The 27619-nt window shown below is 43.7% G+C and overlaps 1 protein-coding gene across 4 annotated transcripts in view; it reads left to right on the plus strand.

Moving 5' to 3' along the window:
• Positions 1-27619, plus strand: part of ARID1B (AT-rich interaction domain 1B) — a 319110-nt gene that overhangs the window by 171446 nt on the left and 120045 nt on the right. For 2 of the 4 annotated variants that reach the window (XM_088527205.1, XM_088527206.1), the window contains exon 5: positions 3859-3900. The exons of the other annotated variants lie outside the window; for them this stretch is intronic. In XM_088527205.1, coding sequence (XP_088383331.1) covers positions 3859-3900 — 42 coding nt within the window. The remainder of the gene's footprint in view (positions 1-3858; positions 3901-27619) is intronic. 4 annotated transcript variants of the gene reach the window in all.

Here is a 27619-nt window from a genome sequence, read left to right on the forward strand (position 1 = left end):
TTCTGAGAGGGAGGTAAAAACTACAAACTTGGTGCATGATTTACTGCAAGTCTTTTGTTAGTGCTGCAGTATTGTTCCTAGCACTGGGGGCTATGTGAGTCTTTTATTTAAAAGCAAAACAAAAACACTGTGTAGTCTCATTCCCTCTGGTTAAAGAGAGAGGCTGACCAATCGTTTCAAGGGCTTCTCCCCAGCTTGTTTCAGGGCGCTGCCTGCGTTGTTCAGCAGGGATCCTACAGTATAATGGGGAGTCGATGAATGTTTTTCCATCCTGTAATTGAATTAAAAATTCCAGCCCTTGTTCAGTGAGGACCTTCTGGAGCAGTACCTGAGCCGTAGCGCTCCCCGCTACAGCCGCCCGAGCTGGCCCGTTTTAGCCCAGGTTGTGCCGTGGGAGGTGGGCGCTTCCTGTGGCCACGCGCTGGGAATGGCCCCCTTGGCGCCGTCCTGCGGCCGCGCTCGGCCCGCTGCCCGTCCGAGGCGGTGACGGGTGACGGTGGCGGCGTGCTGCAGCAGCACGGGGTGCCGCAGCCTGGCTCTGCAGAAAGGCCCTGTGGCTCTTCAGGTAGGCTGAAGAAGGCACCTGTTAAAAGTTGCTTTTAGGTATAAATAAAATGCGGGACAGGTAGGCCGATTTGAGCATGCGAATATGCTCTGAGGACTGGAAAGTAGACTGAAGTGGAGGAGGACCCTGAGCAGAGGCTCAGCCCAGTACCTGGGAGAAGCTACTCTATCTGCTCTGGGCATATGAAGTCAACGGTGGCTCATTTAAGAACCAAGTCTGTTTTTGTTTTTAATGACGCACTGATTTTTTCGCTGTAAAAGACACCCCGCCTCCCTCCAAGATGACACATTTGCATTTGTGCTCAGAACAAGCGATTAAAATAGGAAATGGTTAACTGCCACAAATAAGTACATAATGAGAAGCTCCTAATTTATCTCTATGTTGAGAATGAATCTCTAGTTTACTTTTCGTGTTGGAAATGAAATGATGTATTTTGGTGAGGATTAAAAGAAAGATGATGCTTGTCCCATTTCCTCTTCTTGGAGGGATTATGTGGGTGCTGATTGAAGTACACTCTCATTCCCACTAGAGGGGAGTCCTCTCAGGCTAGGTTGTAATGCTTTTCTTTTTCTTTTCTTTTTTTTTTTTTTTCTTTTTTTGAACTCAGCGTGAGGAAAACCTGCCCTTGTCCCATATCTTGTCTCAGTACTTTATACTGTATGTCTTACAGCGTCAGCAGTTACTCGCCTCTTCCTGATCTTAACTGCGTTTCATACACAGAGGTGAAAAGCAAACACGGATGGACTAACACAGTGGTGCAGCAGTAACAAGGAATCCAGAGGGTGTTCTGTTGCATCATTCTCATCATGAAGACAAGTATTTTATCACAGAAGTGGTGTGATCGCGCCTGGAAAATCACAAGTGGTTTTATCAGGCCTGTTCAATGAACATTTCTGATTAGAATTATCATCTACACCAATAGCTGCACGCTGAGCTGCTTTATTGTCTGTGTGAGCCTTGCATTTCTGTATGTAAAAGGAAATACTTCTGTTTGTAAAAGAGACTAAGAATATATTGCATAATGCTTTTTTTTCCCCAACTGTTCAATGTCATGATTTGTTGTTCCTGCCCTCTCTGTGAAGAGACAGAGACCTGCGTTTTGCAGCGGGGCTGGCTGCAGTCCCGAGACGCGGGCGATCAGGATCGCCTCCTTCCGCAGGGAGCGCGGGAGCCGCCTCGGCACCACCCGGCTGCTGCCGATCCCGCACCGCGGCGCAGCCGAGGCTCCCGCATGGAGCGGGGGCCTCTCCACAGGTGGGGCCTGCCCGAGCAGGAGGAGGAGGAGGGGGCCCAAAGCCCCTCAGCCCTGCTGGGGCTGCGGAGCAGAGGAGGAAGGGGCAGCGGAGCCGCCCGGGGCATCGGCGCGGGTTCTGGAGGCTCTGGGGCAGCCGCTGGGCTGCATGGACGGCGTAAAGCGGTGCAGGAAAAACTGAGCTCGTTTTAAACCAGCTTGCCCTTGTTTTGTAGCGTGGGTGCTATGCCAGAGCAATGAGCCAAGTGCACGTGGCTCTTCCCAGTGTAGATGGGTGCCACGTTAACCCTCGCCGGGCTGCCTCTGATATGGGAATTACCTTTTTCAGAAGCTGCCCAAGTATGTGGCTAGGAGACTGCGCTGTTGTTTCCAGTCCGGCCTCTGATTATTCCCTTTTTGGCCTTGGGCAAGTCACTTAACCCCTCTGTCTGTTTCTTCATCTGTAAAATATATTATGGATATTTATCAGTCTCACCAGGACTGATTGTTTAATATTTATAAAGTGCCTAAAGGATTAGAAGCTTAATATAAGTAGTAATACATATCACTTCAGATTGATTTTATTTACTTGGATTTTTTTCCTGCCTCCTATTGAATGAGATCCCATTTTGTAGCCTCCGAGTGCCATTCCTAATCAGCTGGACAGGTCACAATTAGGTAACATGAGGTTCCTTTTCTACTTTTATTCCTAGTTCCTATAAATCCTTTATTCTCCCTCCCTTTTTCTCACCCCTTTTTTAATTTAGAGATGAAGAGATACCATATGTTGCTAGATCATGACATAAATATATTTAAGTGCTGCCATCATTGTTAGTTTATCAGCCTTTCCATTATCAACCCTCTTGTTCAAGGGTTTATAACTCTGGCAGTATAATGTGCTTCAGGCTGAAACTTGACATTCATTTTTTTCCTCCCCTTGATTTGCTTTAAATCCTTCACTCTTCTTAAGTTAAACTGGAGATTAGATACATTAGTTATAGTTATACTAGTTATGAAAATTATAATGCAGCAGTAGGCGTTTAAAATAGGATGTAAATCAGAAGTAGAGAATTTCCTACTTGCTAAACTATGAGCCTGGGAGTAGAAATCCGGGCTGCTTTTCTTGAGTGTGTCCCAGACTTGGCACGTGGTTACTAGGAGATTAGTTAACCTTTCTCTGCCTTGTTCTTCTGTTTATCGAGATGATGATGTTTCCTAATTCACCGGACTATTGGGAAGCTTAATTAATTAGAAATCATAATGCACTGAGGTTCTCAGGCAAAAGGTGCTGAAGTGTGAAGCATTTTTAAGGAGACTAATGAAAAATCAGCGCGCCTGCTTTCCTGCCTCTGTAGCCGTCGCCCCAGATTAATGCGTATCAGCGCTTCGAGCTGTGGGCTTTGTGGCAGCGACCAGTGAGGAGTTTGATACGGAGCTCGGCTGGAGCGCTCAGCGCTCGCCTCTTCCCCGGCCTCGCGGCGCTCGCTGCGTCTCGCAGCCCGGTGGCCGCAGCCTTGGCGGGGAGCCCGTCTTCCCCGCGCTCCCAGGCTCCGAGGGAGCTCAGCGGGCGCCAGGCCGGGCAGGCTTGTGCGGGAGCCCTCGTGCTGCCCGGTGCCCAGGTTTAGCTGTTGCGCTCCATGCTGGTGCAGGAATGGTCAGCCGATTAGGTGGAAGAAAACAGGAGGGGAAGAGCTTGGATTGTTCCTCCCTTTTTAATGGGGAGTTGCCATGGCTGGTGATTCTGGTGGTCCTCAGGCTGCTTTTTGTTGTGGCCAGACTGTCTATGGAAAACAAGGTTCCAGCTGTTGGGCATTAAGTTTTGGGACACCGAAAGGTGTTCCAGGTGTTCCTCGCCTGGTTTAGGTTGAGAGATGTCGTGTGAGCCTTGAAGGGTCTTCCTGCATCGAGTGTCTGCTGTCGGCCGCCAGTTAGGGCTAGTGAGGGCTGACCCAGACTGCGTCCTCGCCTGCGGAATTCCCCTTGCTTGGACTGTGGTGCTGTGCTCAGGAGAGGTCGGTGGTGGTGGCTACGTTTGAAATGATCTTTCTCCTTATACTTTCAGGTTGAAGTCTTGGCCTCGGAGGATGCTACATTTGGACACAAGGTGTGTAGTTTGATGCAGTTTCGTTATCGAGGTCCCATAATTTTAAATTATTGGGTGTGGAGTCACAGCAGAAGGTAACTTTCAGGCTGAGAGTAGAGGCCTCTGTGACATATGTCCAGCAATTCAGAGAATTTTCCCTCATATATGGTATTCGAGAACGGCATATAGGCTGTTTTAGTCGTGTCATTTCATATAAATTATTTAAGCCAATTTTAGTTAGGGAAGCCCAGGTGGAAAAGTGGAATTTCAGCTTTCTAATGACTTTTAAGTTTGGAGTTGCCAAAGTGTTGGATTTGTTCTTATTTCCCAGACTTGCAGATCAAAAATCCTCGTCATTATCTGCTTTGCAATCTGTTGAGTAAGCCACTTTGTTTATGATCCTTTTTCACAGTACATGTCAAGTAGAAAGCAATACACTAAACAGCTGCATCACCCTGTGTTCAACTGTAGACCCATGTATGGCAGGAGAGCATACGTGTTGGAGAGATCGCTTCAGGCCTGCTCTGCAAAACAAACGGGGTATATCCTAATTATCGCTCGACGTTTTTTGGCCTGTGAACCTTCTGGTGTTGACCGTGGTTTTTAATTGAGCACTAATAGCAGATGATTTTAGGCAAGGCAGATTGTGTGTAGGCTAGATCTAGTTAGCTGAGAAAAGAGAGTGGATGGGGAGGGGAAGCAGGAGAGTGGAGGAACAGTTGGCTGAATCATGGCGGTGAAGAATTTCCTCCTGCTGAGAGCCCACATGCAGTGATACCACTGCAGGTGAGAAGGTAGCAGTGTCATTACTTACCAATGTGAAAAAGATCAAGAAAAGATGGTATGCATTTGGAATATTTATTTAGAATTCCATAAACAAACAAACAAAACGTCGCCTAAGTGTTCATGCTTCCAGACCTTACAGTTGTGTCCTTTTTGTATGTTTTATGTTGTGATACCCGATACTGATTTAAATCAATTATCAAAAAATAAATAGAGCTACTCTAGTATTACTTGAAGTATTTAACATATGGTAGTCTGCAGTATTTTCCATTTTTTATTTAATACCCAGCATGCATACAGAATATTCACTGAATATTTAATAAACCTGGAGGGTCAGCTCTTGTGAACTGATCTCCATAATCCTTCAGACTAGCTGGGTAAACAGAAATATTACTGAAGATTATTGTAGCCAATAGCTCTCACAACTAAAACACTGTGAAAGGAGGCTTCTTACTACTTCTTACTGTTTTTTATGGCTAAACTTGCAAGGTGAAACTACTTTCTTAGAAAGTAGTCTTACATTATAATAAAATATCTATATTTAGGGGAATATCTGTTTAGGGGAATTATCTGTTGGGAAAAAAAAAAAGACAGAAGAAAATTTCACCCCATGTGTGTTAATCGCAGGATTTGTTTTAGGTACCTATTATAGGCTTCTTATGAAATATTTTTTTTCCCTTTCCTCCTTAAAGAATGCTTCCTCTGTTGCTTGTCTCAATGACAAACAAATCTTAGTCTTTCTTAAAACAGGAAAATTTGCGAGACTGTAGAGATGGGAAGAGTTGAACCTTGCTGCAGCACGCAGTGCTAGCCCCGCCACCCGTTTGTGCCTTGCATTTCCTTGGGGGTCTCAGGCGAGTTCCCGGCGCTGTCTTTGCAATCGCGGGCGCCGCACGTGCCCCTCGCGTTGCTGCAGGAGCGGCCCCTCTGCGGGCCCTGTCCCTTCCACCTGTCCTTGGGCATTTATTGCCTCGTCTTACAGGCTGCGTTTCCTGTAGCAACTCTGCTGTAAGAAAAGAGCATTTATAAATGCTGGAAGACCTTATAATGTTCTTTCGTTTTAAATCCTGGTGGTGAGTAGCCACGAGAGGCTCCGTTTCCCTGGGAAGGGACACGCGTGGGACGGCAGAGCGGCGTTCCCTTGCCCCGGAGCTGTTGCCCACAGAGTGGAGACCTGGACGTTTCGCCCTTCCCTTCAATCCTGGGGTCTGGGCTGACAAGCACAGGAAGGAATCGGCTGCAGAGTCCTTTGGGGGCAAGCTCTGCATATGGATTTGGACAAAACAATCTTTAAGTTAGAAGGAAAATAAAAACCAAAGCTGCTGTTTCGCCTTGTCAAAAATAAATCAGGGGATAGGTAGATGGAAGTTACAAAGCTTCCAGATCTTATCTTTAATCCTTAAGCTTAGAACAGATACAAATTGCACATCCTTAGTAACAGTTCTTCAAAGTGTTTCTTCCACGCTGCTTTTTAACAAGAAAGATTTTCTCCAAAACAAAGGTAGAATACAAGGCATCTGTTGGAGTAAAGATGCCATTTTTAATATGAATATCACCATTTTTCTTTATTTTGTGCATATATATGTGAGACGACCACTACTGTTTAATGATTCATTAAAGTGTAAGCGTTTTTTCAGTTAAATTTAAATAAGAGTTTTTTTCTGATAACTATAAAGATGTATACATTTTGACAGTGTTATGTCCAGGCCTTCCTTTTGATTGAATGGTCAGAAACAAAAACATTGAGCTTTCTGGGCAGCTAATAGAAAGGGGAAGCTATTAGTGTGTTGTAACAGCATTTTTGAAGCTTGTACAAGTGGCATTCAATTTAATTTATATATGCATGTGTGTGTCATGTTGGTCTCTTAAAAAAAATAGGCTTTTGACTGGTCTTACATTTTCAGTATTTAAAATGGTTGCGGCATGTGCATGCTTGTATATGCAGAGGTGTAAGGCAAACGATGGCCCAGAAATCATGAGCAGCTGGTAGGTGATGAGGGGCAGACTTAGCAATTCTGCCTGGTTCTTTCAGGCTCTACTGAGTATAAACTTAGGCTTATAAATAAGTTTCCTTCGAACCAGAGTTGCCAAGAGACTAAGACAACATGAGAATGAGTGGATGCAGTGGTATCTGCCCGAGTCTGCAGTCAGTGCAAAACAATGTATTTAAGAGCTGGAAACTCCTTCGGTCCCATTAATTTTATTAAAGCCTAATGATGACATGTAAAATACTAACAGTACCAATTTAATTTGTGTTGATTTTAGCTGGAATAGGAAGATATATTTTAGCAGATGGGCCCAGTGCTCCCAGATGGTAGAGAAAATAAGGAGAGATACAAATATGTGAAAAAGAAAGAGGGGGGAGAAAAAAAAAAAAGAATGGTAAGGTGCACAAAACAGAAATAAAAGGTAAAAGATTTAACCACTTTGAATGGTACTGATTTTAACACCACAGCAGCGAACAAATAAAAATAACCGTGTCTGAGTTTTTTAAATCCTCCTAAGGGATTTAGATGCTCAATTTCCATTAGAACGCTTTAATCCCTTAGGTAGAATTGAAAATCTTAGTCTGAAAGGTTGGTTATTATATAAAGATTTAACCCACATTTTATTGTCGTTTGAGCCTCATATTGGCATCGGTTGCAATTACGGTGCAGAATGCTGCAGCGTGTCCCCCAGACAGGTTAAAAATGGGAGCCGGCCCTATCTAGAGACCGAGATGCTTGACTTTTTTTTTAATCTCAGCGCTCGGGTTACTCTCCTTTTCTTTCCCTCCCTGTCCCCAAGGCTTTTGCTGTCGGCAGTACCTGACCCACATAGCGCGGGGCGGAGGCTGAGATCACCTCGTCCTCGCGCCCCACGCGGACGCGGACGCGGATGGAGGGCGCCGCCAGCCCGTGGCAGCGGCGGCCGCCGCGCTCGCGCCGAGGGCAGGGAGCCCAGCCCAGGGCAGCGCTCGTATGAATACGTTTGTTAATGGCAGTCCAGCAGCTACATGTCAGGAGGCTCACAACTTTGTGCAACAGGAAAAGAGACACTTATGTTCCCACAGTGGGGGAGCTCCACCAAGAGCCGGCCTCTCTTATTTGGGAGCGAGCTTTAATCCTGCCTTTGTGTGTAGTTTTAAGCTGCGTTGTGATGTAATTGGCTTAATCATTACTATTATGTTGCTTTGCACAAGTTAAGATTGTAATTTGACATATGGAAATAAATGGCAACCGGATTAGTGATTTGCAGGTGTCACTGACGGGGAGGGGGCAGGGGAGGAAGCCTTCCCTATTCTGCAGGAGGAGCGCGCGCGGATCAAGGCGCGGAGGGAGGCCGAGCGGCGCCTCGCGCCGTCCGTCCCCGCGCAGGGGGCCGGGGCGCAGGGCAGAGCCCCATGCGAGGGCGAGCGCGTTCCCCGCGGCTCTGCGGTGCGGAGATGAGCGCGGTGCAGCCCCGGCCCCGCGGAAGCGGCGAGAGCGACGGCGCGGGCGCGACGGTGCCGGCGCAGCGGAGCCGCAGGCAGCGCTCCCGTAACGGGCCCCGTTCTGCCCTTGTGACACAGCGCGAAGCGGTGACCCCGTCCCCGCAGCGCGGAAACGCCGCGTGGTGCCGAGTCTGCTCCTAAGCCCTCTTGAATGGGCGCTGCTGGCACGCGCGTTTTCGTGTTCTTTCTCTGAGATAGGATATCCGGTTTTAAAAACGAAGCGTGCTGAGAACTGAAATATTTTTCGCTTCCCAAACAGGCTACTTTTACTCCAGATTATTAAAATTCTTTCCCCTTCCTCCAGCTTGCAAATGCTGCCATGTTGCAAGGCGCAGCACATCCCTCTGCCTCTCCTGTAGCCCACTTATTTTCGCAGCCCCAGAATACCACAAGTTCAAATCCCGAGGGGAAATTCAGCCTCGGTGTAGCTATACGTCCACTTCCTGACCTGAAGCAGAGGTCACCACAGAGAACGTTTTTGGTGGCTGACGGTGAATTGCGACTGTGCAATCCAGAAGGAAACTGCTGCTCCAGCGATATCCGTAACACGGAAGCCTTGAGCTGCGAGATGGAGTAGGGGTGCCATTTGAGAAAACTGAGAAAACGTGTTCTCCAGAGATGTGCCGTTTGCTAAAATTGTTTGAAACTTGGCTTGGGCTGATTGGCACAAAATAGTACTCATCGCTTGGAAGGAAGGAGAAAAGAAGCCACTGAGGGAGAAGAAAAAGTAGGCATTAAAATCGTTCCCTTTTAATGCGTGCCTTGTTTCAGAGAGCTTTCTTTTGTTGAAGGCTCCAAGCGGCCTCTGCGTCTGCCATCTGCTGGTTGCTAATAAAAGTTGCATCTTCAAAGCTGAATTAAATTGTTTTAAAGCCAATTAATCTTTTTTAGAAGAGGATGTTTTCAAGTGTCTGAATTATCTCTGTCTTATATGTTGACACTTGGAGTATCTATGTGTGCATTTAGTATATAGGAAAATATAGAGAAATGAGTCCTCATTTACATCCTTCTGAGCACTGCTGTTTTATGGAGAAATCTGGGGGCTCCAAAAAAAAAATTTGGATTTGTTTCAGCTTAGAAAAAATAGATATTCATATTAGCCTCCAGTAACTTCTGCTTCTCTACTTAGAGCAGAATTAGGATTACAATTTTTCTCCCAGGTGTGTGTGTGTGTGTGTGTGTTTGTTTGTTTGTTTTCAGTGTTGTTTTATCAGAGGTGTTCAGAGATGACTAAAAGGATTTTGCAGCCCTCTTTCTTTGCGTCATTTTTGGAGCTGTCTTTTAGGATTGCTGAAGGCTTCTGGAGTGCCATCCATGCTCCTTTTGAAGAGGAAAGAATGGCTCTATAGCAGGCACTATTTTTTTTTTTTTTAATATACTCTGTGGGGAGTAAAGACCCCTGACGGATGTGCCAGAGTGTTTCAAAATAGTTGTAACGAAGTAAATAGTAGTAACTTCAACACAGTGAATAGTAGTAGGCTCAATGCGGTTCTGTCCGGGCCTATGCATATTGCTGCGGCGGCGTTCGGAGCCATCCAGAAAGGCCGCAGCGGATCCCGTGGAGCTCTCTGATGTGCGGAAGAGGAAGTTAGAACACGAGAGTGGCACCCCCGCCAAGTCCGTTCCAAACAGCACCCGCCTGCTGCAGCACCCCCCTCCCCACGCATCTCTCCCGTTACACATAGAGGTGTTTCAAGCTCTGGTGGAAAAGAGGGAGAGCTTCTCCATGGTCCCAGGGGCTCATCATGCCGTGGAGACGGATCGTGGCCATTACAGGGAAGTGCAGCGCTGCAGGCACGTTTGATGCCCCTCTTCAGCGTGGTGGCCTCGCGGTTAGACTTGGGCAGTCTGCGCGTGTAAGTGGTAGCGTATGTATTTTTAAAAAGCTCCGTGCATGGCGTGGAAAGCCAGTGCAGGCAGAGCTGGTGAACATCCTGCCTCTCTCAGCATCTTTGGAAATTGCTGTTGTGCGATTAGCCTCGAAACCAGTTGGCATGGGCCCTAAAAACCCTTAAACTGCTAGCTGCCTTCCTGCCTCCCTGCTTCATGAACACACGTAAACATGACGAGCAGCCTTCGTCTCTGATATTGCCTGGTTTGTTTGTATTGTCCGGATGTGGATGGGGCCACGTTTTGATTTTGGAAACAAGGCTGCAGCTGCCGCTGCCTTCCTGCGAGCGCCAGGGTCAGATACCGGCGCGCGTTTTTTTGGGAGCAGATGCGCGCGTTGGGCACAACAGGCGTTTAGTGTCTGCTGAAGTGGCATCTGCAAAAGGAAGGCTTGGGAAGTAGTGTTGCTTTTCTGATCAATCTGTACCCTTCTTCCTTCAGTATTTCTGCCGCGTCTCCATGCTGCTTTCAGCTGCTGCTTTGTCAGAATTAGCTGCTGTAGCCCTTACCCACACGGCGCGGACGCCGCGCGGCCCTGTGCTTCCCTCTGGGATCTGAGGCACTGCCTGGGACACGCACCGTGGGTTCGGCCCTCACGCTCTGCATGAACCCACAAAAGCACCGAGTTTGATGCTGTGTTAGTGCTGGGAACGCGCATCAACATCAGGAATAGACCAAACCTGCCATTTCACATCGTCCGCTACAGTGCAGTGATAGAGATTACCGAAACACCCCCAAATAATGGCAGCCATTCTGTTAGTCTTTCTCCTGTAATTCTATATGTTTTTAACTGAGGGGAGCTCCTTGGTGTTAGGGACTTGTGTTTCCATCCTGGCCTCTCTTATTCAGGTTCAGGTTCTCTTCATAGCTGTTCCTCGCTGAGCTCCAGCCTGTTAAAATGTAACCAGGACCCTGTTTCTGTGAGCCCGGCGGTCGCCTTCAGTGGTGTGTGGCCTGCTTGATTTATGCTGCTGTTTTGAACTTTTCGGGGAATATCAGATTTACGGAGAACTCTTTTGACAAGGGGAACACACTGTTTGCTTGTAAATACCTGGGCTTTTTACATAGCTGCTGAGGCAGGTGGTCTCTTTGTCCGGGGTGGGAAGAGGCTGAACAGAGTCTTTGCAAATAGTCTGCTGCTCTTTCTTGATTAGGAGAGCAGGTTAGACCAGATTTCTTTTTCTTCTGTAAATTCTCCTGATTGCATAACTGGTGCAACCAGAACTGCTCCCTGCAGCACTGAACCCCACCTTGTTGCAGGAAGCACATTCCCATTAACACTGGGGCTTACAAACAACACCAACAAAGAAACCACAACTTCTATTTCTTTCTCTTACTACCATTCATTTGTTTGCTTTTTGTGTATAGTATGTATTTTTTTCCTTCTCTTTTAACTGCACCAAACCGTACTCACACATTTAGAAAATTCAGGTTCGTGCCATGCGGCTGCTTGCACCAACTGCAAAGCCAGCTTGTGGGGGCTAATGCTGGGTTTGAAAAATACAGAAAATGCAAAGAGGAACGTGAGAAAGTTGTGGGGTTGAGAGATGGGATTTAGGATTTCATCTTCCTTTTTTCCTGAGGCAAGGTCACGTGTATCATACATCAGACCTGTGCTTGCCTGGTAGAAATAATGTTGACATGTCATCATGGATTTCCAATGGGAAGAAACAATGGCAATGCAAAACAGTAATGCAAAATCTTGTTTTGTACTGAAACTACATTTCTGTTACAAAAATAACATTTTGTAGCTGTGAAGCTTCAATTATTCCATATAAAAAAAAAGATGTTTGAGAGGCAAAATTTGCTAATGAGTCAGGACTTTTGTGGATAATTTTATTGGATTAGAATGATAGTGGGAATCCTGTTTTTTTTTTTTAAGGTAATTTCTTTGATTTGCTTGCTGAACAGTTAATTGCACTGGATTTTATTAAGATATTTTGTTCAATCTCTTTTATAGGAAGGCCAAGATTACAGGATGGTTTTGACATGATTTCCATATTGTTGCAATGTTTAAAATTGCCTGAGATTGTGTGCTTTGTAAGCAACTGTAATAATACTCGTATGTCATTTTTGATTTTACCACAGAATCCTTGTTACTACCTGAAATAGAAAGCAGACAGATTTACAGTCTCTTTATAAAAACTTGCCTTAGCATTTGAGTCTGGAGCAAAACACGCATCGCTTGTACAGTTCTATTTCATGAGACTGTCTCTTCTCACTCCACCTGATGATTTTTCCCCCTCCTTTGTTGAAGTCTCTTTGAGTCTTCCCAAGCCGCCTGTGGAAATGCCTCGTGGTGTAATGCCTTGGTGTCAGAGCAGATGTACTGATTACCTCGTCAATTTAATCCGTGATCTAGAGTGGCTTTCTGGCTTTAATCCTTATGCGAGGGCTGTGCAGGAATGCCTGTGTCTCAGAAACGCGTGTGAGGGACAGAGCGAGAATCCACCGCAGTTTAAAAATCAGTACGTGCGTTTTGAGAACTGTCTAGATGTTGTTTGGGAAAGGAAACCAAGTGAATCTTGTGGAACTGGCTTTTGTAGCCTCTAAATGTCCCTGTATCAGATACTGTATGGTTGTGTGCAAGAGCTTTACAGTAGTGTAACTGTGGGGGTTCGTATGCTTAGTATAGGTATGGGGGTTCATATGCTGTTGCGTTTTTAGCTTTGAAGCTGCAGCATCTGCAGAAGGCTTCCAAGGTCAAAATTGAGAAGCTGCCCCAAAGAGCATGGAGGAAGGCAGTGTATTAGCTCAAGCTATTTTATTTTTTCAATACTCTTCTTTATCAGTAATATTGTAGAGGAGGATCTGGAAGAAGAAATTTGGGGATGCTGGGCCTAGAAATGGCGTGAAGATAGAATGGGGGAAAAGGAAACTAAGTAGGACAGGAGGCAGTTGTCTTTGGTGGAGCAAAAGTTGAAAACAGTCACGATATTCCCAGGATCCGGCGTGTTGCCTGGCTTAGTTATACCGAGGTTTGAAAGTGAGAAGCCAAAGTTTAAACTTGATACAGAGAGCAAGGGAAAGCTAATGGAGCACATTAAAAATGCAAGCTGACCTAGATACGCTGCTGAATGGTGCCATGTGGTGTGCAGTTTTATATGGCAGGCTGCAGTGGCTTGTTGACCAGAATAAAGCCTGAAAAGCTGAAAATATTGCACTGGTTACAGATCCAAAGAGAAGAATAATGTAAGCATAGTGCCACTCCATTCCGTTTTGTAAGTGTTAAGAAAAATGATGCTATTGGAGATTTTTGCTGTGAAAACAGCTATTGACTTCTGTTAAACAGGGGCAACATGTTTTTTAACAAAAAATTAAAATTTATTTCTGGAGAATGACAAATGAGCTTGCCCTGTAGCCACATGTGTGTCTTTTATTCTCTTCTGTCTCAACTCTGTGTATGCAGAATCCTGGAAGATGTAATAAAAAAAAATATTATGTTAAGGATTAGCTGATTGGAGCTAGAATTAAAATTCTTTCTTTCTGGGATATAAGGATTGTCAGAATGGGAAAGGGTAGCAGAATCAGACCATTAATCCATTAATTTTACTGTACTTTTAACTTCAAATTAACTTTGGAGAATTATTTTAAGAGATGTCAAAGTATCAGAAAATGTTAATATGATATTATTTTTCAGATAATGAATATTAAAATAGCTTTTAGCTGCTGTTTGAAATTTGGTGGAAAGTCATTCATTTTGATATTGAGAGAGGTTCATCTTGCAATGATTATCTCAGCCTATTTATAAATAGTCCCCAAAAAGCTTTCAGAGCAAACGCCAACCTTCCCTTGCCCCTGCTCCCCTCGCACTGGAACTGTGTGCATTGGGTGCTCAGTATTTTGATAGAAGTAAAAGGCTGATTTTGGTTTAAATGGCTATTTTTTCCCTAGGACTGCAAGTTATAGAGTGTTTTCAGCTGGTACAATAATAATAAAAAGGCTCGCGTGTACCTGCGAAGCGTTTGATTCTTCCCTGCAGTGACTCATTGTGGATCTCTCTTACAGCTAAGTGCTTGTTCCTTGTGATCAGAGGAAAATGCTACACACACCTTCTGCTTCGTGCCTATTAAATTCAAGTTTCTACTGTAGGCAGCATTACATAGCTATCTTGGAGAATTAAAGGGGAAAAAATCAAGAACAGCAACTGAAGTGAAAAGATAAAAAGCTGCTTTGTTCCCCCTCAACACTACTGTTGATTTTTAATATATTTCTGTTTTACTGCTTCCCTCTTCCGAATATACAATTTTTTCCTTCCTGTTCAGAGCACCCATCTCATGATGCCATCTTCAAATTAGTGGTAATTGCTATTTTCTCTCCGACAGAACCTGAATGATGGATGTCATTTTTAATATCTTACTAAGCATAGTGTGTAGTTCATTTATCCAGAGTCAGTATTTTGCCATGAGGAAGGAATTGTTTTCTCCATTTTGTTACCTCTTTTTTCTCCCTACTTTTTTCATTCCCGTAGGGAAAGGTCTAGAGAACAAAGTGTCCATGTTCTTGAAATAGAAATAGAATGTTCCATTCATAATTTAGTGATCTATTTCTGTTTGGCAAAGTTGAGCACATGCTTAACTTTAGGTCTGTGATTAAATCTCACTGACTTCAGTAAGACTTAAATGCTTTGCAAAACTCTCTCTTTTATTCCCGTCTCACCATCGCACCTTTCCTTCTGTCTCGTTGCTCTTTTTTCTTTTTTTTTTTCCCTTTTTTCCCCCTCCTCTGCCGTGCTGCAAGTTGACTATGCTTGGTGTCAGCAGTTTATGCTCTGCATGTTTAATGAAGGCCCTGGCTCAGCTCAGCGTAGCCCTTCCCCTTACGCTAACAGAATTTTGATAAATGAGATTTTCTCGTGTGGAAAGCCGAGGACAGACTTTGATGGGAAAAGGCAGGGCATGAAATCAGCAGGTGTCAGGGCGTTCAAATTATGGGCATCTTAAAACAAAAACAAAATGAAAAACTTGTTACAATTAACTGTCTTCAAATCATGTATCTTCCAATGAAACACAGAAATGCATTCAACAATATCCTAGCAAAAGAAAAAAAATGTGATAAGTAGGAATTAAGATCAGCACATTTCTTCCTTTCTATTTGTTTCTTTTTCTCCCTTTCCCCTTCCCTGCCTCATACCTTTATAGTCAAAATATGCTCTATGAGCACTTGTTTTCCAAAAATCACTGTTGGATTTAGCACACGGAAATATATTTCAATCGCATTTTATATCCCATGTCGTTCTAAGCTACGAGATGTTCCCCATTTCATGCCCACTCAGATTATTGATTGCCATGGAATAAGAGAGGAAACTGTTTAAACAGATGGAGAAAACTGCCAGGAGATATTGCTAGAAACCTTTCGGCTCTGGTGGGTGTGCACGGTCCTTTCCTTTCCAGTTCCGTTTTCATTTTTCTGAGGCTGCGTGCTATCCCCTCCCCTTGTTCTGTCGGTCATTCTCCATGCAGATTTAGCTTGCTCAGTGACTGCTCTCCTATTCAGAATATATTGCCGTGTAATTTGGAGAGGTCTTTTAGCGTGCTTGCGTGTGCCAGCGAGGTATTGCATTGTTCACATCACACAGGACTCTTCGCTGGAGATTATAATCGGACACGAGTGATTGAGGGCCAGAAATGGATACTGCAGCCCTAAAACCAGAGCTGTTTTATTGCCTTATGTAATGTTTCATAAAAGTTTCTGCAGCTGTACTGGATTAGAAATGAATTGTTTTTATTGGAGAGATGAAGAGGAAGGACAGTTGGTATGGTTATAATAATTAATAAATAACACAGTTAATTACTGTGCTGGCTCTCCAGTGTCTTCAGAGATGAATTTAAATCAATTTCTGCTTGCTTCCGAGAAAATGCTCAAAGATATGTTTATACACACATGTGCACGCACACACACAAATCTATATACAAATACATAAACTATACAGACATATAGGTTTGCAAACAATTCCTTATGTTTAGTTGTCTTTCTTATAGTGCTATGCTTAGTACTGCAGTTTCTTTCCTTTATTTGATTAGATTTTTTTTAATGAATTGGAAGCAGGGATGGTTCTGGGTCTTGTAAATTTTTAATGGGTTGATTTTTATCATGGCTGTGCACTAACTCTTCCCACAATGTGTCCAAGGAGTGTCCCAGAATTCCCTGCTCCCCTTCATCCCGCTCAGCCCTTCCTTCAGCCGTGCTCCTGAAGGGGCCTCTCCACAGCGGAGAGGAGCCCAGGATTGTGTGTGAGCGCTGACGTGTTCCGGGTCAGCTTTAGACGTTGTGTGCAAATTTACGGGATTTGTGGGATTTTTGTTGTTTTTTTTAAGGTGTAATTAGTAATAAATCATTTGCTGTAATATTGTCTCATCCCAAGTTCAGGTTTAAAAAACCTGCTGCTTCTTGTATTTTTTTTTCTTTAAGCGTTTTACTGCAAACCAGCTGGATTTGCGCAGGCAGTGGGTTCCAGCAGTAACTTCAGACGTGGCGCACGTTGTACCTGTGCCTCCGTTTCACGGTGTAACTCGTAATACAGCTCGCTGAGGTCCTGCAGCCCAGCCCTTTGGCTCAGCCCGCCCTGCGCTACAAGGGGGATTTGTGGCCTTCGTGTAGGGCGCCTTGGGGGTCAGGCAGGGAACAGACGGAGCTCCTTGTGCCCCTCCGAAGGGGAAAAAGAGAACTCTGTCCTTTCTGTGTCTGAGAGGTGAACCCTGTTTATTTTGCCGTAAAGCGTCAGGAGATAGGGTTATTTTTTGTTTGTTTCATTACAAATAATCTCCCTTCTAACTAGCCCCCAGAGAAGGTTTTCTTTCACTGATTGCCGCTTACTTCCTTCAAACTCCCAGACAGAATGAGATCTTCAGTCCGAAGGATAAATGTTTTAGAGTATGTAATATATTGCTTCCACAGGAATTCCTAAAATGTTAGTAGTCTGTGGAACACTCATGAGTAATTACAGGTAGTAATTTATAGGAAGTCATCTTCTTTTTGCTTTTTTTTTTTTTAATCTTTCAGCTACTGCCCAAGTTTTTCTATGCTAACGCTTGCCGTGAAAGTACTGTGAATGTAAGTTGCTTGTTAAGGTTTTGGGGGTTTTCCTGTGACACTCTGGTGCGAGGTGGTTACGCTCTGACGCGCGGTGCGGGTGTTTCTCTTGGAGGTTGCCTTCCACACGCACCCTCTGCTGCCTTCTGCAGAGGCCCTGCTGCCGCGAATCTGCCAACATCCAGATTTCCGCATCCCGCAGGATCCCGGTTCAGGATCCAGCTCACGGGCATCCGGCAGCGGCACCGGGTGCCTGCCGCATCCGTGTGGTGGCCGGAGCCCGTGAGGAACCGGCCTTGGCAGCGCCAAGGGGGACGGGGCTGGGACCTGTCCAGGCCCATCCTGCCCCCAGGGCAGGGAGGCTCAGGGGGAATTTCTGAGGGGAGACCATGCTGTGAGCATGCAACAAATGTGAAAAGAGCTGGCTGCTGCTTTTTCTTTTGTGAGGTTGTGTTGCCCTGTATTTGAGGCAGTCGGGTATTTTTGTCAGGTATTTTTGTTAGCTACCCTACGGGACTGGCAATTTTGAACTTTTAAGGGGATTTTTGGTGAGCTGGTTTCTTATGCCCTTAGCTTCCCTTGTGCATTCTATATGCTTCAATTATTTTTATTTGATGTCTGGATAGTGTGCCTAGCTCATGTTGTCAGTGCCCTGGGCCTTCATTTCCCTGTTCCTAAACAGCTATCTTGGAAACATTATGCTCCTGCTTAAACTTAAATGTGTCAACAGCCCAATTAGAGGGAGAAGTAACGTGGTGCCTTAAGCCTGTATGGAGCCAGGGGCCGCGGCATCCAAAATCTGAAATGGGCTTTTGGAGAGGGCCAGCGGCTTGCGCTGTGACACGGGCCAGGTTAAGGCTCTGGGTTTGGGGTTTTGTTTTTGTTTCCCCTCCTCCCCTGGCACATCTTTTAAGATACTTAAAAAAACAAAAACAAAACAAAAAAAACACCCCTGAGTTCTGGACTCTCTGGTCCCAGGTTTCCAGATTTTTCTCCTAAAGAAACTTCTCATTTTAGTCTTGCACTTCTAATGTTGATCTGCGAAGGTAATTGGGTTCAGTGCGCTCTAATTTTGCTTTTGCCGCGCTCCTCCGGAGCCGCCTCCTCCTCGCAGCCTGCGGGACTCCCCGCAGCCAGGCTTCCCGCGGGGCTCCTCCGTAGGCCTTTCCGTGATGGGAGAAGGAGAGGACCGTGCACAGCAAGGAAGGAAGGACGGTGTGCGGCGGAGGAGCAGCGCCGCGGGGCCCAACTGACACCCTTCTCTCTGTGCGGAGTCTCTTAATCCCTAAATGTCTTAGTAACTTAAGGAACTGTGGAAGAATGTATTTTTCTAAATTTAATTTTCCAAACACCGACAAGCTCAGTACATTCTGGGATGTGTAACCTCCAAGCTCAGGCAATTTGAATGCGCCAGTGGGCTATATAAAGGGATCAGACACCGGTCTGTAGGTTGAAGTGTTCATTTTTCTGTTCGTATCCTTGCGCACGACACTTGGCCTGGAAAGGAGCGGGTCTTCTTTTCTAGAAAGATGTTTGGTAAAATGAATCTAACCGTTTTGACATCTGAGCCGCTCGGCTGAAGAGCAGGCTGCTGTGTTTCTCTAATTGCTTTTGTCCCCCTTGCTGTTGTGTTTCAAAACACAGCCCTGAAAACCAAAAGTAACAGGCACCTCCAAGTAACAGGAAAATTGATTCAAAAGCGGTTATCTGTTAGTATTTCAAAGTTACGGCTCCCCACTGGACACTAAAGTTTGTGCTGCGAAACGTGTGTGCAGAAGCTGCGTTGGTTGTGTGTTGGTTTTCCGACTCCAGTGTGCACAGCTACACTGTGAGTTTTCGTGTTTTCACTGTAAAGACCTTTGCATAGCTCATCCCTGGGCTTGCTTATACGTATAAAATTTTGACTGCTTATCTAGAGACCTGTGTGTGCTCTTTTGGAGGTAACAAAATTAAGGACTTTCCGTACCCTGGGTCCATTTTGTGCATACCCTGAGTATTGGTGGCAATAACAGTGAACTCTTAAACGAAAGTAAAATAGCTCTGCAGTTTGTCACTGTATATTGCCCATAGCTATGTATGTTGCTTATTTGTCATCACGGAGCTATAACAAAGAGCATAATAAATTTAGAGGAGGTTTTGCAGGATGCCAGTTTAGAAGCTTTAGAAGGGCTGCGGAAACCTCTGATGCGTTTCTGGGTCCCAAAGTTGGCACCTGCCATAGCTGAGCAAAGAAGAAAAGATCTTATTTTAGAGTCATTGTGCAATAATGGGAAGACAGTTTCTTAAAGTGATTTTGGAAAGTTAGTTTGATGTTTGAAATATATTCAAAATTAGAATGTAAGTGTTTCTGAGGTTTTAAATGCTTCATAATAATCCTTATTTATGTTTCTGTAGGAAATTACTATCAGGGAATTATTGTTAAAGGCATAAGAAATTATTTATGTCTTACATACATATGATTCTGCAAAAGAGAAAGGAAGCAATATTTTAAAGCAGAAGCTGTTTTCAAAATGATCTGCATTAGCATTTTTGTTCAGTAGCTGAACCTTCACTTACTAAAGAATATTGCTAATATCTGAAACTACTTTGCAAAGAAATTGTAAGGTAGTTTATGTGATAAGCAGGTGTATAATTTCAAAATATGATGCTGACATTATCAAGGTTTTAGAATGTTTTTCAGATATAGTATCATAAGAAGTGTTTAATAATTCCACCTAAATAGAACTTTCTTTGTGACCATTCTTTGAATTCAATTATTTTATCAGTTTGTCTCATTTCTTCACAATTGTTCATAGAAGAAAATGATAAAAATTTTGCTAACCTTAAAGATGATGTAAGTTATTTAATAATGTGGATTTTAAAAGTCCTAGATAACTAAAGATTGTGTCATTTCCTTGATGTCATACGAATACTTAGAAATGAAATAACCACATGTGCTTACCTTTCTCCTTTCATTCATGCACATATGGAAAGAGAATGAGAATAGCTATGTGTACTGATTTGCTTTCCATGCATCTGGAGTACTCTAATTCTTGTGATAAAGGTTTTTTTTCTGCAATGTTCCATAGCACGAGCTAAATTAAGAACATTTAAATCTCTAATGAGATCGCAGCACAACTGTGCTTTCTCTTGGATGGAAAATGCTGTTACTTTGAAGGCGTTTGTGTCCCCACTTCACAGGTGTAATTGTGCTGAAAGGTCCATGTTAAAAAGGATGCCTTCGTAGTTAACTGTCCAGCTAGCGTAGAAGGCTCTCAATTTAAGAGCTCCCCATTATTTCCAACTTTCCTATCTAGTCCTTTGGGAACTGGAGTGGGGTGTGGACTCTACCTGCTCCACATGCCCCTTTGCCTCCAAAATAGGGACCAGGAGCATTAGTGGGACTGGCAGAGGGACAACAGGACACTAGCAGGGGGCACTAACAGCTCCATCTCAGTGGTCCCATTTCACTCCTGATACGTACTGAGTGCTCCTGCTATGTTACATCCATGTGTTTTACCAAAGCTTATGGGATTTTTACTTGGATTTCAGAAGGCTCGTTAATTGTTGAGCCAATTGAACATAGGTCATAATTATTATATTATTAGAGTATTCTTGAAACAGATAAATAAGTGGTCTGTAAGATCTTTTAGAATAAGAGGAAAAAAAGTATTTAATGAAAGTGTCAGTATTTTAGTGTTTATCAAGTTCTCCAAAAAAATGCAATCTGTTTTTCAAATAAACTATATTGTGTGACAGTGATCATAAAAGTTCAATGATTCTACTATAGAACTTGTTAAACATAAAGCAGTGCAGTCCTGAAGGAGGGGAATATATTTCTGTCTGTTTCTCGAGGACTGTCCCTAGTGAAGACTTGAAGAGTTCGGGCTCAGGAGGGGATTGCTCTGTGAATAAACTCCTCCAGAAATCCACGGGCTTTTGACACTGCTTCAGTTTTAGCTTGGGGTAATAGGTTACAGTTCCCCACTCAGCACTCATTCCAGAGAACGCCTCTTCCCCTTCAGATCTGGAGTTTAGGCTTGTACACCTTTTCTGCAGACCATCCTTTGGCGCTCAAATGCCACAGTAATGTCAACTACTAAAGCAGAATGACATTTACAGTAATTTACAGAATCCTCCATCACGGCTGTGGAGCTGAGATTGGTGAAAATACAGTGTCTTTTCGTCTTGTGTGCTTTACTTTTCCAAGATAGTGTTGTACAGTTTAAGTCATCTCTCTATTTTTATAGTTTGGGCAGACAGGCGTTGTCCAAGAGTGTAAGAATTTATCCCATAATGTGCAAGGCAGCAGCAGTATGTCAAATTTCCGCTTTCCAAGCCTTAGCCCAGAAATTTACTTGATGCATAGAAATTTGCATGCAGCTTGAAGGCATTAAATTTCCGCATCTCTAGGAAATCTTAGTGGAACTTGATCCATTTGTTACTTACAGAATTGAGGTCTTGGATAAGAGGAAATGTTTCTTTCCAAAACCCATAGTTGTTCTAAATCATACAGATTTGGAAATTTCTTTTAAAGCTGTTTTTCATTCCAGATGTTGTTGGAGGGATATGTATAGTATGTTGTCCTTCCATCTAAAGTTATGGGATCTTGTCCTAATAGCTACTTTTTCCACAGCCTTTGATATTCCTGATGGAGAATATCTTATTTCCTCAAGATTTTGGATGTTCTCATTAGATTAATTATAACTTTCTCAGTAATATGGTATGCTTCTGAATGTGCCATTAAATAGGTGGCACACAGAACACAGGCGAAGATTTTGAAGGCCCCCCATGATGAACCTGCTATTTGTTTGCTTCTTCCAGCTGCGATCCATCACAGTATAACATAATGTGGTAGAATATGAGGAGTTGGGCAGTTTTAAAGGTCTCATTTTCTTCTTTAGATTATGCGCCTATCGTAAGCTGTTTTGACAAATTTCATTACAACTACACAAGATGTTACAACCCCCAGGTACTTACTAGAAGCTACCAGTATATATGAATGCACTGCTGTGGTCCTCACAGCAATTGCAAATCTTAGTTTAAAATGTTGAATTTGGGTTCAAGTGTCTGAGTGCAGGTTTATTTTCTCTTGTCAGGACTTTTCTGTAGAAGCAGCAAACTGGTGAGATAAATAGCTGGAATAGAACTGCCCTAAACTGCCGCAGCCGAGTCTGTGGGATTCTGTCTGGAAAAGCTTTCCATCTGTATTAGCGAAGGACGCTAGTGGGGCTACTTTCACCTCAAAATCTTGGCCACTGGTTTCTGCAAAGGCTACTTACAATAGACTACTAAGTCCCTTACATATATTTTTTTCCCTCCCCCCCGACCCCAGATTTATCTATTAGGAAATTAGGGAGACTTGCCTATGTCTGCAAAATTAAATTTGGTCTTGGTCCTTTTCTGAAGATATTCATTTTATAAAACATTTTATAGATGCTGAGGTGCAGGATAACAGAGGAAAAAAGGTAGTGGTCAACAGAAATAAGGAAGATGTATTAGCATGGGGAGAGCGGAAGGGCAGTTTTGGCAAAGCTTGCTGAATGACGCTATGTGCTCCTCTTACACTGGAGAGATGGAGAAACCTCAACAACTATTGAACACTTTATGAGTAGTAAATACAGTGCAGAAAGAAAAGCAGTGTCTACGGTGCTTTATAAAAGTTCCCGCAGTAGCATCTAACTTAGTGGTTTTCTCAACGTAACCTCCAATGACCTAGTTGACCAGCCTTCATTCACTTTGCCGGGTTTCATACAGAACAGGAGGAGTGAAATCGGCCATCACACAGGAGAGAAAAAAAGGGTTTTTTTAAGTCTTTTTATCCATTCAAAGCCAAGATTTAAAGCCAATTTTTAATGGCCTTTTTTTCCTGTTGATTGGCTTCACCCCAAATCACATCATTTTCAGTGACTCTGTTGAGAGTAGCAGAGTGCCTGACATTATAAGGGGTAATAAGCTGGAGTCTGCAAAGAGTCGTCTGTCTATTTGTATGAAGTAAGCAGGCTAGAAAGGAGGCACAATAGAGTAATAGTGAGATTTAAAAATGGAGGAAGTTCTGTTTATGTATCTACTCCAAACTTATTTCTTAAAGTAAAAATGAGAATGAGAAAGGACCTAAAATAAAAAATACTGGGAGGGTGCAGTCCGTCTGCCCTCTGCTCAGAGGTAGGCCTGTCCCTGGGGAGGCTCCCTAGGCGGCAAATCAGAAAGAAGCAGCGCTGAAAGCGGGAGGTCAGGTTTGATGGCACACGTCGGGTAAGGAACGGAAAGGATCTGTGTTTGTCCTGCAAACCTGCGGGCTTCGGTTCTTCCGAACTGTTTGGTTCTAGCAAGCGGCTTGCCTGGTTTCTCTCTTTGGAGCATTGCTAGCACACAGCGCTCCGTGGTAAGACATGGTGTAAGAGAGAGTTTGCTTGAAAAGGGAAATGGTCCCTGTCATGTTTCCAGCGCCATTCTGGAAAACAGGGGTGGGAGGATCACCGCTCATCAGCCATAGCTGGTACAGTTCTGCTGATGGCAAAGTAATGACACCCAGGTGGGATTTGAAAGTGGTTTAGAGAAAACAGTTACTGGGGACAGTAAGAGGTCAGGAAAAGGATGAAGAGTTAAAAGCTGTTTTTGAGTTACAATGTTTGTTCTACCTAAAATAAGGTCTCCATCATGTAGTCACAAGTGAGAACAAACCCTTCCCTTCAGATGAAACAGGTACGTAACTCCCCTGAGCTTTGCTCATGTGAAGTCTTAATTAAAATCATATCTAAGTTTCCAGTGGGTGGGAGTGGCAGGGATACAGCTATAAACGTGCTTGCCCTTTTTCCCGTAGTCATGTTTCATTCTGTCTTTGGGGCTGACCTGGTACCTGACAGAGAAGCCATCTACCTACACGCCGTGATGGGGCACAGCGTGGCCTGGCTCCCAAGGCCGGATCGGGCGCCTGCGGCTGCCGCTCGCTCGGGAAACGGCTGTGGGGAATCTCCCTCTGGAGCGCAGCCGGCAGAGAGCCGCTCTGCACTTATTTCCCTTTTGTTATTTAACAAATGAGACATTTGCTTTACGTTCAAAATGTGTATATGTTGTTTTAATCTGGATGTTTGAAGCAGACAGCAAAAATTAGCTTTGTGAGCGTCTCGTTAGTGCCGAGAAACAGAAGGCTAATGTCTGTAGTAAGCAGCGCCATGTGAAGCAGGGCCCAACCGCCCTAGATCTAGCAAAACGCTTACAGGCAAAGAAACCCTGCTCCCTCTGACGGGAAATTCAAAACTTTGTACCTCAAGCAACAAACCCATCTGTCAAAGCCAGTCTGTAAAAAGGAGCACCACCAAATGATCTGAGGGCCAGAAAACACCTATAGGGTTGCATTTACTAGCTAATAACGTTTAGATCATTTTTATCAGTATGCAATAGCTGTCCTGTAAGAAAAACTGAGTTAGTTGCGTGTGTGCGCACAGAGAAGTTTAGCCCCGAAGAGTAAGTTTTAAAAGGCAGGATGAAATGGAGACCTGCCAAGCTTGTTGGCTGGAGTCATGGACAAGAGCAAGGCCTGTCTGAACTGCCACTCAGTTTTTATTCCGCGAGTTTGCAGGGTTGGTGATTAGAGTGGCTTTCGCCCAATTATGCTGTGATTATTCCGCTGCACTGTAATTGACTGGGGAGATATGCTAATACCTGTCATTTGGGATGATAAAAGATGAGCGGAGGACGCAATGCATTATTTAGCTGGCTGTGTGATAGATGAGGGATGCGCAGAGTGCTTTAATTGCTGAGAAGAGAGGTTAAGCTGAACGAACGGATGAATTAGAAATGAGTTTTTTTATGGCTTGTGGAAAAGTGAAATAAAGGAAAATGTGCTTTAAAACTGAAGCAGCAGATAGGCACAAACACAACAGGACAAGATCTTTTAGGTGGCTTACTCCCTTAATTTAAATGTATAAGGCAAAACGCCATTTAGTGCTTAATAAATAATAATAACAATGATAAGAAATGCTCAGTGAGTTCATATCCCTGCCAAAAAAAAATGCTGGTAAAGGAATTGTTTCTATTTGAGGTGGTACTTGATGATTTGGAACCTTTTCAATTTCTGTTGCAGTTCAAATCTTTACAATCTTATTCCTAATGCTGCTGAATATTGTGTTTTGTGTGCTTAGGTCAGATACAGACATATATAAATAATACTATGCACACATATACATATATATACACACACACACACGTGCACACACAAAATCTCTCGAGTCCATGTGTTATACAGTTAATAGGTGCACACAGAGAGAAGCGAGATAAAATGAATATTCATGATGGTTGGGGGAGTGTAGCGATACAATTAGCAAGAGTATACAAATAACTCACAGGCGACAAGAGCTCTTACCCTTTGGTGGGAAGGTCGTTAGATACTGTATCTTCTTTTAAAGACATCACCTAGTGAAAAGCGATGAAGGCAACGGCAGTGCTGTTCCTCTTGCGGCTTTCTTTCCATTCAGAAATTCACCTTTGCCCAAGGCTTAGAAAAATACTTGGAGCCTGTTCCCATTGGCCCATGTGTGGGGTCGGGTTTTGAGGATTCTCAATATGAGCTCTCATGCAGTGCATCCTGTTGGCAGAGTTGCTCCCCCTATCTGAAAATTCAGCCAAAATAATAGCTTTCTGAGTTCAGTGAAGAGGCATCCCTAAACTCAGCTTCAGGGGAAATACTGAGGCTTCTAGTCCTGTTCCCTAAAAGAACACGGGGATTCGCAGAGGAGTTTACCTCATCATTACTCTGTTGTATTTCAGGGATGTTACTTTAGAAAAACAAGGCATCTGTGTGATTTGGGGGCAAACCTTTACAAAATGGAGGTAATGGTCGCCAACGTGATTGAGTTTTCCTCCAACCAGTCTAACTACCTGAGGCTGCTGCTTGTCCATTGTAGTATGTTTTTTTTTCCCCCAGAAAATTGCTCTCAAACCATCGTTACTGGATGGTAATGGGCCTGTGTGGAGTATTTTGCTTCTCGAGCTGGGTGTCAGCTGTAGGCAGGTGCGATACCCTGCTGTTGGAGCAGGCCTCATGGCTTTCCCCAATGCAACAGCTGCCTTTTTTCCCTCTTCTTTCCGCATTCCCGGGAATTTCCCTGTGGCTGCTTTTCATCAGCTTATGCAGGATTGACAGTTGTGCAGACCCTTCTTGAGGGTTTTCCTGTTGTTGTTGTTGTTAAGTTCATCTTAAAAGATCAGTTTATAAGGCAGTTCACCGCTTTTATGGAGCCATTTATATTTCTAGGTGCTGGTTAATACGGTATTTGTAAAATGACTGCTGTGCTTTTGAAATGCAGGTGCTTCTGGTTGCACCTTGGGCTCTTCTCCATTAGTTGAATGGATGCAGCTCTTGGAAAACCTGTGCATCTTTGAAGAAAGAAGTCATAAAATGTTCTAATGTTATTTTTTATGGAGTGTTATATAGAAAAATCTTGCTTTTTAAAATCCCTTATTAGCCTCTTTTAAAGATGTTGTAAGAGAAAGTTTATTTTAAATGAGCTAGTTTGTAATAACATATGTAATGTAAAACGTACTTTCTTTTTTTCATCCTGAAAGACCCAGTCAGTTTTGCTTCTCGAGGTGTGATACCCCTGAAATCAGGCTCCAGTTGGTGCTGTGGCAGAAACTTGGCATTTTGCAAGCTGTTTAGTAATGCTGGGCTCTCAACAGCAGGCCAGATAGATCTTCGTGCCACGGGGTCTTTAACATCCATGCAGAGCTGACAGGAAATGTGCTTTAAAAGTATGGTCTAAAATAGCTCCAGGTAAGCCGTGGCCCTAATCTAACAGCTTGTAGAGCAGAAGAGAGAGGTTGCAGGAAAAGGAGCAAATAGGTAAACTCATGAGCTAAGGTTCTCCTGGGGGGACAAGGTATAAGGGAGTTTTTAAAACAGGCTTAAAAGCAGGTATGTGGAGGCAGCAGAAGAATCTAAAACATGGCATCTGCTCAAGATCTGGTAACTTCCAACATGATGAATAAAAAAACAAATCGCCTAAATCCTTCTGCCTTTTTTTTGCATTTTGTGACCTTCTAAAGTTTTTGCTAACTTTATTAGGTTGTGATTGACCCCTGCAAGTAGGAAGGGAACAGAGCCCAGTCCTGCTCATATGTGAATAAAGTTAACACCCAGTGAAATAATCTTAGCCAACTCTGACTGATTTTAGTGAGCTATTCAAACACTTAGACGTAGGTATGTGTAAATACAGGGAGGATAACTCTGCTACCTTTTCTTCCTACTTTTCTGGTCCAAGTTTCCTGGCAAGCATTACTTTCATTCGCGGTATTATGTCATGTACAAAGCATCAGGCAACTTTCAGTGTATTGCAACTATGAAATCAGCATGTGGTTTAAAGGATTTCCATACTTAACTAGTCAATAAATTTTAACTTACCAGGAAAATAAAATCACTTTTGATACAACAGTGAAGTAGTAGTGAGAGTTGGCCTTTTTTTCAGTACCCAGATTTGCCAATTAAAAGATTTGTCACAATCATATACATATAATACATATACCTCTATGTATATATATTTACATAAATTTACATGATTTCATACAGTAAATTTCTGTATTACA

This window comes from Tinamus guttatus, unplaced genomic scaffold (assembly GCF_059628265.1).
Source record: "Tinamus guttatus ecotype Peru unplaced genomic scaffold, ASM5962826v1 Tinamus_guttatus_pri_ptg000264l, whole genome shotgun sequence".
Lineage (NCBI taxonomy): Eukaryota > Metazoa > Chordata > Aves > Tinamiformes > Tinamidae > Tinamus > Tinamus guttatus.